General features: G+C 38.4%; 2 protein-coding genes across 2 annotated transcripts in view; both read right to left on the bottom strand.

Moving 5' to 3' along the window:
* The window catches only part of LOC131398502 (leucine-rich repeat-containing protein 74B-like), an 84,855-nt gene that overhangs the window by 29,323 nt on the left and 43,603 nt on the right, over positions 1 to 11,929 (bottom strand). The gene's annotated exons all lie outside the window — the stretch shown is intronic.
* On the bottom strand, positions 207 to 1,003 carry LOC131398503 (ferritin light chain-like). Its single transcript, XM_058532102.1, has one exon. It carries the CDS (start codon positions 969 to 971, stop codon positions 222 to 224), a length of 750 nt encoding a protein of 249 aa, XP_058388085.1. The 5' UTR covers positions 972 to 1,003; the 3' UTR covers positions 207 to 221.

Raw genomic sequence — 11,929 nt, 5'->3', positions numbered from 1 at the left:
GTTCTTGGTTTTCTTTCTTTTTTGCTGCAAAAAGCTTTATTTTTCTATTTGGTCCATAGCTTGGGAGAGGGCTCCAGGGTGGTTAAAAAGCTACCTAGCAGCTGCAGGGAGAGGCTCAGGCAGAAGCTCTGACATCAGGGGGCTGCGCGAGGGGCCCCTCAAAGGCTGCTGGACTCCGGAGGCTCCTAGTCATGCTTGAAGGTGAGCCTTTCAAAGAGATACTAGCCCAGCCCAGCCTGGGGGTCAGCGAGCCTGCGGTTGTTGGTGAGGTGGTTGCCCATCTTCTTGATGGGTTTCACTTCCTTGTCTAGGAAGTGGTTCTCCAGGAAGTCACAGAGATGGGGATCTGGGTGGGTGGAACCCAGAGCATGCAGATCCAAAAGGGCCTGGTTCAGATTCTTCTCCAGGACCATGGCAGCTTCCATGGCCTCCAGGGTTTTGCCCCACTCATCCTGGGATGGCTTCTGCAAGTCCTGGGAGAGAGTGTCACCACCGCGCTGGTTTTGCATCTTCCAGAGACTCTTGGTGCCCTCGAACTTCTCCTCCGCCAACTTGCAGAAGAAGTGGCACAGGCCCTCCAGAGCCACATCGTTGCAGTTGAAATAGAAGCCCAGAGAGAGATAGGTGTAAGAGGCCTGCAGATACATGTTGACCAGGCAGTTGACCGTGGCCTCCACTTCGGTAGAATAATTCTGGCCAATCTGGGAGCTCAGGGTTGACAGCAGTAAGGAGCTGAGGTCAAAAAATTGGTGTTGGTTGGTCCCACCGGAAGTAGAAGATGACTGAGAAGCTGGGCCAAAGGCTGCGACTGGAAAAGAGGTCGGAGGGTGGTCGGAGGCTGGAAGAAGGGGGCGTCCCTGGGTCTGTTCCGTCCAAACACTGTTGAAGCAAGAGACAGATCCAGGAGACGCCGAGCGCACTGTCGGATTCTTAGTTTTCTTATTGTTGTTTGTTAAGAGTTCTTTATACATTTTGGATAACGATCCTTTATCCAATATGTCTTTTAGAAATATAAAAGTATATTTATATATTAACTTATATTTAATATAATATCCTAGTGTGTGCCTTGTCTTCTCATTCTCTTGATGGCCAATTGATTTTTGACAAGAGTGCCAAAACAATTCATTGGGGGAAACAATAGTCCTTTCAACACACTGTGCTGCAACAACTGGATATCCACGTGCACATGAAAGAAGTCAGACTCCTACCTCACACCATATACAAAAATTAACTCAAAATGGATCAAAGACCTAAATCTAAGAGCTGAAACTATACAGGCATACCTTGGAGATATTGTAGGTTCAGTTCCAGACCACTGCAATAAAATGAATGTCACAGTAAAGTGAGTCACATGAATTTTTTGGTTTCCAGTGCGTAAAAATGTTATGCTTACAGTACGCTGTAGTCTATTAAGTGTGCAATAGCATTATGTCTAAAAAAGAATGTACATACATTAATTTAAAAACACTTCATTGCTAAAAAATGCTAACCATCGTCTGAACCTTCAGCGAGTTGTAATCTTTTTGCTGGGGGAGGGTCTTTCCTTGATGTTGATGGCTGCTGACTGATCAGGGTGGTGGTTGCTGAAGGTTGGGTTGGCTGTGACAATTTCTTAAAATAAGCCAACAATGGAGTTTGCCACACTGATTGACTCTTCCTTTCACCAATGATTTCTCTGTAGCATGTAATGCTGTTCGGTAGCATTTTACCCACAGAACTTCTTCCAAAATTGGAGTCAGTCCTATCAAACCCTGTTACTGCTTTATCAACTAAGTTTTTGTAATATTCTGAATGCTTTGTTGTCATTTCAACAGTCTTCACAGAATCTTCACCAGGAGTAGATTCCATTTCAAGAAACCACTTTCTTTGCTCATCTGTAAGAGGCAACTCCTCATCCATTAAAGTTTTATCATGAGATTGCAGCAATTCAGTCACATCTTCAGCCTCTACTTCTAATTCTAGTTCTCTTGCTGTTTCTACCACATCTGCAGTTACTTCCTCCACTCAAGTCTTGAACCCCCTCCAAGTCATCCGTGAGCATTGGAATCAACTTCTTCCAAACTCCTGTTAATGTTGATATGTTGACCTCTTCCCATGAATCATGAATGTTCTTAATGGGCATGTAGAATGTTTTTTCCTTTCCAGAAGGTTTTTCAATTTGCTTTGTCCAGATCCATCAGAGGAACACTATCTATGGCATCTATAGCCTTACAAAATGTATTTCTGAAATAATAAGACCAGAAAGTAAAGTTACTCCTTGATCCATGATCAAAATGATGGCCCAGATCCTGCAGAATGGATGTTGTGTTAGCAGGCATGAGAGCCTTGTAATGTCTCCAAGAAGTCTTATTTAGACTATGCCCAATTCCTAAGGCTGAAGGAAAACTTTAAATCACAATTACCCTGAAACTCCTAGGAAAAAACTTGCATGTTTTTCTCTCTGTCCTTTGAAGTTTTAGAATTTTCCATATCTTTAGAATGTACACACCCCAGGAGATAACAGCCCACAGTTACCTGAGACTAAGCTTGGCTAGCTCAATCAGTAAAGCCTAAGGTTAAAGAAAAAAAAGGGAAAAATGTTTCCTTTTACATACAAGCTGCTAGAGAAGCTCTCTCACCCCAAATCTAGTTCATAGCCTCCTTATCTACAGCAAAGATAAATCTTAAAGTCTTCTCCACAAATATTAACAACAACAACAACAAGAACTTTTAAGCGGGTAACCTTAACTGTTCCATCTGCTAGAGGCACAATTATTAATAAACTAGTGAGTGTTGTATTCTACCTGATTCATGGCTGAAAATTTTAAAATGAAAGCTATAAGATCTCTGTGTCAGTCTCTATATATGTATGTACATTATATGTTTGATATTTTTCTATCTCCAGAGGGTATTAACAAAATTATTTTCTAAAAAGAGTTCTCTTTAGTGAACTTAAAGTAAGAGCGTATATAAATTATTTCTAAATATAATAGAAACTAATCCAAATGTTTTTCAAGTTAACATGCTATAAAATAATCTTTGGTAATAAAAGCTTGTTTAAGTTTGTTGGTTTAATTAAAATAGGCATGTCTTCAGAGTTATCAGCACTGGATATAATGGAAACATACAACTTTTATTCTACCTGGGTTATTAATCAAATAAGCTCATGTTATCACTGTTATAAAATTTGTCAGCAATAAAAGATTAACTTAAAATGACAGCCAACTGCTTTAATGTCTCATGAAATTTTCGTGAATAATCTAAATATGACTGTTAAGAACAAATGAATTATATAGGTGCTAATGAAATAAGGAATTTTAAGTGCAATAATTATGTTTTATGGTATGTGGACTTTAAAAGAGCTTCCCCAAATCTTTTGGTAACTTGAAACCTTAGAGTTTTGCTAAATGAAATTAAATGATGGAAAATTAATTGAATATCTAGATAAGATAAACAGATATACAGCTAAGATTAACCAGTTTTGTAATAGAGATAACATCAGCTTATTTGACCTATAAATGTAGAACAAGGCTGCATGTCTGCATCATATCCAATGCTGAAACTCTGAGGACTTGTCCCTTTTAATCAAACCAACAATCTTAAATAAGCATTCATTTACCAAAGACTAATTTTATCAGATTAACGTGAAAGACATTTGAGTAAGTTGCATTTAGAAATAATTTATGTAAGTGCTTACTTTAAGCCAATTAAATAGAGCTCTTAATTTTGGCCATATCATCCAGAGGTAAAATATCACACATATATAACATACATATAGACACACATACACAAAGACTCCACAGCTGTTGTTTTAAAATTACGCCATGAATCAGGTACAGAAATACAAAGCTCCCTAGTTATGAATCCCAATTGTGTTTTAAGCCTCTTTTACTAATATTTGTGGAGAAGACACTCAAGATGCTAAATTTTGGGCAAGGGTGCTCTTATGGCCGTTTTTCTGGCCTTTTTCCTTTTTTTTCTCTTCAGTCTTAGGACTTGGTGATGGGCTAGATAACAGTTGCCGGAGAGGCAAGGCAATAACCCTTTCTGAGATAAAGGAATGGGTGGAATCTGAACTGCCTTGAGAGCTGCTTTTCCAGTCTTACAAGGGTTTGTAAGTTGAGGACAGTTGTTCTACCTGTCCAACTGCAATCACCCTAGTTTGCTTTTTTCCCTCTGGGTGCTTAGTTTTATTTTAATTTAGGGAAGAAGGCCTAAAAAAATTCCTATCAGGCTCTGAATATCAGCTTCCAGTTTGGCCAAATTTCTGATCATAAGTTGCTAAATCATTTCAAATACTTTGTCAGGTTTCAGCTGGGGCAAACAGTAACTACCTGGCAGTTTTGAACAGTTCCAGTAATCTTTAACATAGCAGTTTCCCAGAAAATCTCACAGAGTCTCATTAACTCTAGGAGCAGATTATGGGGGTGTCTATAAAGTGTGGGAGATCAAAATTTGGCCATCCTGAAATATGTCTCTTTACCTTGATTATTTTCTCTGATGGACATTTGACCTCCCCCACTAACTGCCCAAAGGAATTTAACTCTAGGTATGGACAGATTGGCGGGGTCCTCGCTAAGCCCATTCTTAACAAAGTTCTGTTTACCAAATATTTACATTTGTAAAGATATTTCCCTCTGTGCAGTGGAAAGACAGGGGGATGACCTTATCTGTGAAAACTCTTATCAGGATGGAAGAAGAAGACTTAAATCTACATACTCTTGATTACTATAATTCTGTCTCTTCACGGCCACATTCTCTAGGTGGCCCTGCTAGGAGTTGCCAGACAAACATTTACATTTATAAGGGAAATCTCCATTTGTAAAGGTATCTCCCTCTCTGTATTGGGAAGAGGGGGGATGACCTCATTTTTAGAAACTTATCAATGTGGAAAGGATGCCTTACATCTGCATAATAACCTTACTCTTGTTTACTGTGCTTACTGGTAATCTCCCATAACTGACTCCCCCCACCCCCAACATCCTCCTTTGTCTTTAGCTGAAGATAGTATTTCAGATGAGAATCACTGCTATTGTGTTGAGAAACTCAGTTTCCCTGCTTTCTCCATGTATACATGGGAGAAACTCAGAAATGAGCAACTTGTCCCTCTGTCTAAGCTGCTTGCTTAAGTATTGCAGCTAAAGGCGAAGGAACGTGTTGGGGGTGGGTAGTGGCCTGGGACTTCAGAGGGCAGAAGGACAATTCTTTTCAGGGTCATCTATTGATAATTTGGTCAGGGAGAGATAGAGTTTTTTGATAAAAGGTGCTTGGTGCCCCTCCCATTGTAACATCTATTTTACATTATCTTTATAGCCATCATGATAGAAGATCTGTTCCAGGAATGAGCCACCATGTCAGATTTTTTAGGCAGTTAGTGGGGGAGGTCAAATGTCCTTATTGTCTTCAGCTCGAAATAATCCGCATACCAGAGTGGTGCTTCCTGGGGCAGCTTGCCCTGAGCACCATCAGTTCCCTCCTCTGAAACTTCCCTAGAAGTTTCACATATTAAAAGCTGAGCTGGTGACTGTGGAGAGAGAAATCGTGTTAGTATCCGAGTGATAAGAAGTCTGCAAAGAGAGAAAAGAACGTAGATTAGAATGAGGATGAACAGGCAGAAAAGAACAAATCGGAGCACTTTTCCTCACACTCCATTAAACCAGTCCCCCAGTCCTGGAAATAAGTCAGTCCAATAAAATGTGTGAGCTTCGTTTATCTGATGAAAAATGTCAATCTTCTCTTTTAATAGATTTAAGTTAGATATTACTTGACCTGTTTGATTCACAGAAAAGCAACATTTTTCTCCAATGATTGCACATGCTCCTCCTTGCTGGGCAGTGAGCACATCCAGAGCACATCGATTTTGGAGCACCACAGATGCTAGGCTGTTAATCTCTGACTGGAGTATGTTCAAGGTTTGCATGGTGGTGTTGAACTCTTGCTCCATTACCATAGAGAGATTTAATATTGCCTTTTCCAACTCATAATCTCCAAAGTTGGGGAATAGGACTCTCAAGGCTGAAAAGAACTTGGAGTTGTGATACACAAATGGATTTTCCACGATTTCTCGACTGGCACGTTTATGTGGCACAATCTTATGAACAAACGAACCCAAGTTTGTAATTTGGCTAGCATTTAAGGTGGAGTGTTTGGTGACAGAAGGAGCCAGGTATCCAAGTCCGCATCGTCCTGACCAATTAGGTGGGAATCCTTTATACACTTTGTTGCCGCATAAAATGAAAAGACCAGTGTAGTTTAAAGACAAGGTTAGAATTGAGTCTGTAGTTCCCAGGATCTGGACTATTTCATGATCTGTGCCACTTGCACTGTTACTACCTAAACATCTCCATTTCCCATGAGCTCCTGTCAGTCTGTGAGAACAGAATAGATTGCGGAATAGCTGGTACAGGAGGCCTGCAGTCTGATTTTGGCAGCTATAAAGCCTGGTCTTGTCACCTGACCAGGTGAGTCCAGATTTTTGATCCACCCATATATAGTCTGTGGCATTGGGCAGCCTAACCATGCGGATAGCTGCGATACCCCAAGTTGCACACGGGTGGCTCATAGGCCATCCAGAGCACTTGGTGATTTAGCAAATGTTTGTGCCAGAGGGAGTAGTGATAGAGTCACTTACAATTCCCTTGAGAGTTCTGAAGATGCCACCTGCGGAATCAAACCACAGAGTTTGACTGCAATATTGTCTCGGTATGTCACCCAGGAAAGGTCCAGCGCCATGTTTACTTTCAATGCAGAGGGAAAAACTTTCACCTATTGCTTGTACTTGGGCAAGGGACAGTCCTTGACCTTCTAAGTAGTCTTTCTGGGACCCAAGTGACTCACCAGGAGAAGAAGCAGAGTGAAGTTTCCCTTGTTGCGGATACCATACTCTGTTATTCATCCATTTTCTGTACTTAGTCCACCAGGTGTTCATATCAGCAGGAACAAAGACTAGTTCAGGTTCTTTTGCACTATCTAGCTGTTGACATAACCAACAGTCAGATTGATTAGTTAGCGTGGCTAGGGCTTGGTAAACTGGCATAAGGGGGTGTTTGGTCTGTGCCCGACCTGTTGAAAAGGAGAGGGTTAGTAAAAGCAAGACGCAGATCGGAAAAGAGCCCATAGCGGAGACTTAGAGAGGGGAAGAGGGACAGATAGAGACCAGCACTCTCCAGTCAGCTTTCCAATAAATGATTTAAAAATATATATATATATATATCCACTAATAGTTTGTGTGTGTGAGCGTGTATATATATAGGGAGTTTTGAAGCAAGGGGGAGGAAATGGGTCAAAGTAGGTTTTCTTGATCCGTGATCTTGGGAAAAGCTGTCTACTTCGTAATGTCGGCTGCTTCTGGGGCCTGGGTTTTGGCCCTCGAAATCCTTAGTTTAAGGTCACCTGTGGGGATTATCTCCCAGTTGTCTTGAGAGTGATGTTCTGGGTCTATTTTGGCGTAGCTCGCATGGATCCAGGAAGATTTTTCCTTTATTTTGATGGCAGTGCAGGTCGTCAGTAAGACTTCATAAGGTCCTTCCCAGCGAGGTGACAGTGTGTGTTTTCTTCTAAAGACCTTGATGTACACCCGGTCTCCTGGTCGAAAGGGATGGCAAGGCTTGTCTGAAGGTGGGGGCCACGCCTCTTTTACCTGTTGACGATATGCTTCAAGTATACTAGTTAATTTTTGTATATAACAAGTCATAGCATCAAATTGTTCACTTAAGTTCCCATAATATTCATTTAATCCAGGAATTGAAGGTTTAGAGACGCCAGTAGGCATCGGATGTCCAAAAACTATTTCAAAAGGAGTCAGTCCATGCCTTCTATTTGAAGTATTTTGAATCTTCATAAGGGCCAAGGGCAGAGCCTCTGGCCATTTAAGTCCAGTTTCTTGACAGACTTTTCTTAGAGTTCTTTTTATATCTAGATTTTTATGTTCCACTTGCCCTGATGACTGAGGGTGATATGGGGTATGAAATTTTAATGAATACCCCAGAGTTTTTGCAAGCAAGTGGTTTATCTCTGCTGTAAAATGAGTTCCTTGGTCTGATTCAATCCATAAAGGAATGACAAAGCGAGGAATAACTTCAGTTATTAATTTCTTTACCACTGTTGTGGCATCTGCATGTCTGGTCGGATAGCATTCAGTCCATCCACTAAACATGCAGACAATAACCAAACAGTGAGAGTAACCTAAAGCTGAAGGCAAGTCTATAAAATCCATTTGGAGTGCCGCAAAAGGCAGCGTGGGCCTGGGAGGACTTCCTGGATCACACTGATTTCTCCCAGAGACTTGGTAAGATTTGCAAGTTGTGCACTGGGAGGTGATTTGGTCAGAAATTTTATGGATGCCAGGGCAAAACCAATTGTCTTTTAGTTCCTTAACTATCCCCCGTTTGCACATATGTCCCATTTGGTGGGAGATAAGTGCAAGCCAAAAAGTCAAAAGAAAAGGAGCTACTGGAAGTCCATTTGGTCCAATGTATAATCCATCTGATAATTGTTTGGCACCCTTTTGTATCCAATTGTCTTTTTCAGATTGTGGGGCATTTGCCTGATAGTTAATAACATCAGTCAGGGATAAAGGCAGGTTTAAGAATTGGGTGGAAAACGGATAAGGGGGTCCATAGTGAGCTGCATGTTTAGCAGCTCTGTCAGCCCTGTCATTCCCTAAAGATGTGACATCAGTCTCCTTAGTATGGGCTGAACAATGAACAATGGCAATTTTTGAAGGAAGGTGAATAGCTTGTAATAAGGCTGCAATTAAGTGTCCATTAGCAATAGGAGTTCCTGCAGAAGTTAAGAATCCACGGGATTTCCAAATTGTGCCAACAACATGGCAGACTCCAAAAGCATATTTGTGTAAACGAAAGAAAAACAAGATTAATGGTTAGAGCAAATTGTAAACCAGTTTTTGAGTTCAGAGGACAGCCAGTGAAGAAGAATTTTAGATGTCAGCGTCAAAGTATCTTTTGCAGTTTAAAATGTCTCTGATGGTGTCGTCAGGTCATCTCTTAAGTTTATATCAAGTTCATCAGCTTCAGTTTGTAAGGCTTCAGGAAAAAGGGCAGGTTCAGTTCTCAGTGATTTCAAATGAAAATGATGGAAAAAATCAAAAACGTTAGTTTGGACATCTGTAGCCAGATATTTCAGGAGACTAGAAGAAATCAGGATCCAGTCCAGTCAACAGATATAAAACAAAAACCTCAAAAGACAACAAAACTAGGATCTAATATCCGCAAATTTATACTGAAATAGTTTTTACTGAAATATAATTTTTCTCTCTAAAATCACCCTCATTTTTATTAAGATAGCAAAATTAAAACTAGTTTGCAAAATAAGTCTAGTTCCAATAGAGTTGGCCCAATTATTTACATAAGTACAGCAAGAATAGCAATTGATCACATAGGCTCTTTTAAATCTGCTTTGCTGGAACTTTTTATAAGGAATCTCACATTGAACTTTAAAGGTCTCTCGAGGCCAGGAAAGCCAAGCCAAGGATTTTGTCATCAGACTTTGCCTGCAATACCTATAGATTTGGGTGAATTCCTCTATTCCGAGGTTTCTCCAAAATATTTCAAGGTTCCTTGTACCTGCCAGATAAGTGACATTCTTTACTTATCCTGGTAAGTGCTGCTTGGAACATAAGGTACCAGGCCAATATTTCCACGTGGCTTTATTCCATAAAGTCCAATCTTCATTCCTCAAAGGCTGTATGGTTATATTGCAAATATGATGTTCCAGTCACAACCTTGGTAATAGAACCAGTGTTTCCAATTGTGTCCTGTTATAAGGAGAAGAGATTCTTATTGAACTTATGCAAATAACTATATTGCCATGAAAACAACAATACTCACTTACTAAGAGTTTCTAAATTTGAGGGATCAGGTAGAGAGAAAAAGGTAAATATTTCAATTTTGCTTACAAAAGTATCATTTATCAAATTGTTATGTCATAGCTAGCTCAGGAGAAAAGAGAAAAAGTTTTCCTTAAATCTGAAAAAACAAAACATTAAAAATTCAGCAATACTTCAAATGAAAAAACATAAAAATTATAATCATCCTTATCAGTTCATTCAGTCCTGTGTAATCCATTCTTGATCCCAATCTTTTTGTTAGCAGCTTCATGAAGTTATCAGTCTCTCCATCAGATTTCCGTAATTTCTTACCAAGTTCAGTTTTATGATCAGAAAGTTTGTCAGAAACCTGTATTCCAGTGTAAATATCAGAGTCCTTTCTATGAATTTTTCTGAAGTTGAAACATTTTGCAAAAGCATTAGAGCAAAGAAATAAGTCTGTAAACAACAAGACCTCAACATGGCAATTGACAGAGAAATTTGGTTAATTTTGGGACATACAACACTTTAAAATAATAATAACCAGAATAATGACTGATAACCAGGACAGATCAGAATTTCAGTAATGTTATACAATTTTAAAACACCTATATCAATAACATTTGCCCACATAATAGCACCTAAGCAGGCTTATCATCACTGGTCTGACAATGCTTTCCATGTAATTGAACATATTGAATAAGCCTAATAAGTTTAGTATCTTTCCCCTTATAGGAAGAGAGAAAATTTCTATGAGAAGTTCCAGGGCCCTTTGAAAATTCTCAAAGAAATAAAAGTTAAAAAAAAGACTTTAAGATATGAATTTTGGGGGAGCTTGTCAAAAATATAAACAATCAAAGCAAACAGAGCATTAACAGTCCAAAAGCCTTAATAGAGAGACCTCAGTCTTTTGAACGTAGGAAATTATTTTAACAGTTTTTTTTTTTTCCTGTCTTTTAGGTAGACTTACTCAAAGGTAAAGAAAAATCTTTTGTAACCTCTTTATCAAGTTTAAGCAAATTATCCTTTTAAGAGACAGAAGACCAAATTTTAATTTTGCACCAGCTTATTTCTGCTATTAAAATTCATTTACTTAATTAAATTCATTTCAATCTTAGCCAACTTGACCATGCATAAAACTCCTTTTCCAGAATTCCTCTTCCACAAACCTTCTATAACTTTCTTTTTACATTCAGAATTTGTCCCATGTCTTTCTTTTCCCTCCTAGTACTCGAGGACAAATTTATCTTTCTTAACCAAACAAAATATTTCCATTCTTTGTACCTTTATACATCTTACTTTCCCTGTACACAGACATGTTTTTCTTAATTTTTTTAGTAGCTTCAATCACATATATTAATTAGAAATTTTAACCCTTAGAAACCTTAATTTGTAAGTAAAAACTAAGTAAACAATTATAAACTTTCTTTTACATTAGTATCTTGTGGCTTGGAAAATTTATAAACACTTCATAACTTCTAGAAACACATTACTTTATAGTACAATCTTTTAATAAAACACATGTTTACCAATAGACCCAAAATATCTTTTAGTTTTCCTGTAATGAAAAGCCAAAAGTAGACAAATGTACATTTAGCAATCAATGTCTAATATCTTATCTTATTTGGAAATGATGATACTCAGAGAATTTTTATCATAAAATTTAGCAAAACTCTCAAGTTTTAAGTCACCAAAAAGAGTTTGGAAGTTGTAACCACCATAACACATAATTATTGTTTAAAGTTCATCTAACATTCATCTTTTTCACAACTATTTAGTTACTTATTCCCAATAATTATTTAGATTGCCTACTAAGACTTCAGATAAAATTAGCCATCATTTAAATTACTATTTTTGTTAACCAGTTCTGTAATAGAAATAACATCAGTTTTTTTCTTACAAAATTTCATGTAAATTTCGTCCCCTCTTATACCTTTAAACATAATTATCATCAAGATTTTTATCAATAGGTCTTGGTCTTCTAATTTTGGACAAGGGAAGCACTCCCAGTCAGACATTTTAAAACATACTCAGGCAAAGTTAATGTAACCTCTTTATATAAAATTAGTTCAAACATTCCAACCTTTATAATCTTATCAACACTTACACTTTTACATGTTCTCA

The sequence above is a fragment of the Diceros bicornis genome, chromosome 35 (assembly GCF_020826845.1).
Source record: "Diceros bicornis minor isolate mBicDic1 chromosome 35, mDicBic1.mat.cur, whole genome shotgun sequence".
In the NCBI taxonomy this organism is placed as follows: domain Eukaryota; kingdom Metazoa; phylum Chordata; class Mammalia; order Perissodactyla; family Rhinocerotidae; genus Diceros; species Diceros bicornis.
Note: the sequence above shows the minus strand (reverse complement) of the source record. Positions and strands in the feature narration are given on the sequence as shown.

Bases quoted from the DNA above. Each gene is read 5' to 3' on its own strand.
- LOC131398503 (XM_058532102.1), bottom strand. From the start codon at position 971: ATGTATAAAGAACTCTTAACAAACAACAATAAGAAAACTAAGAATCCG.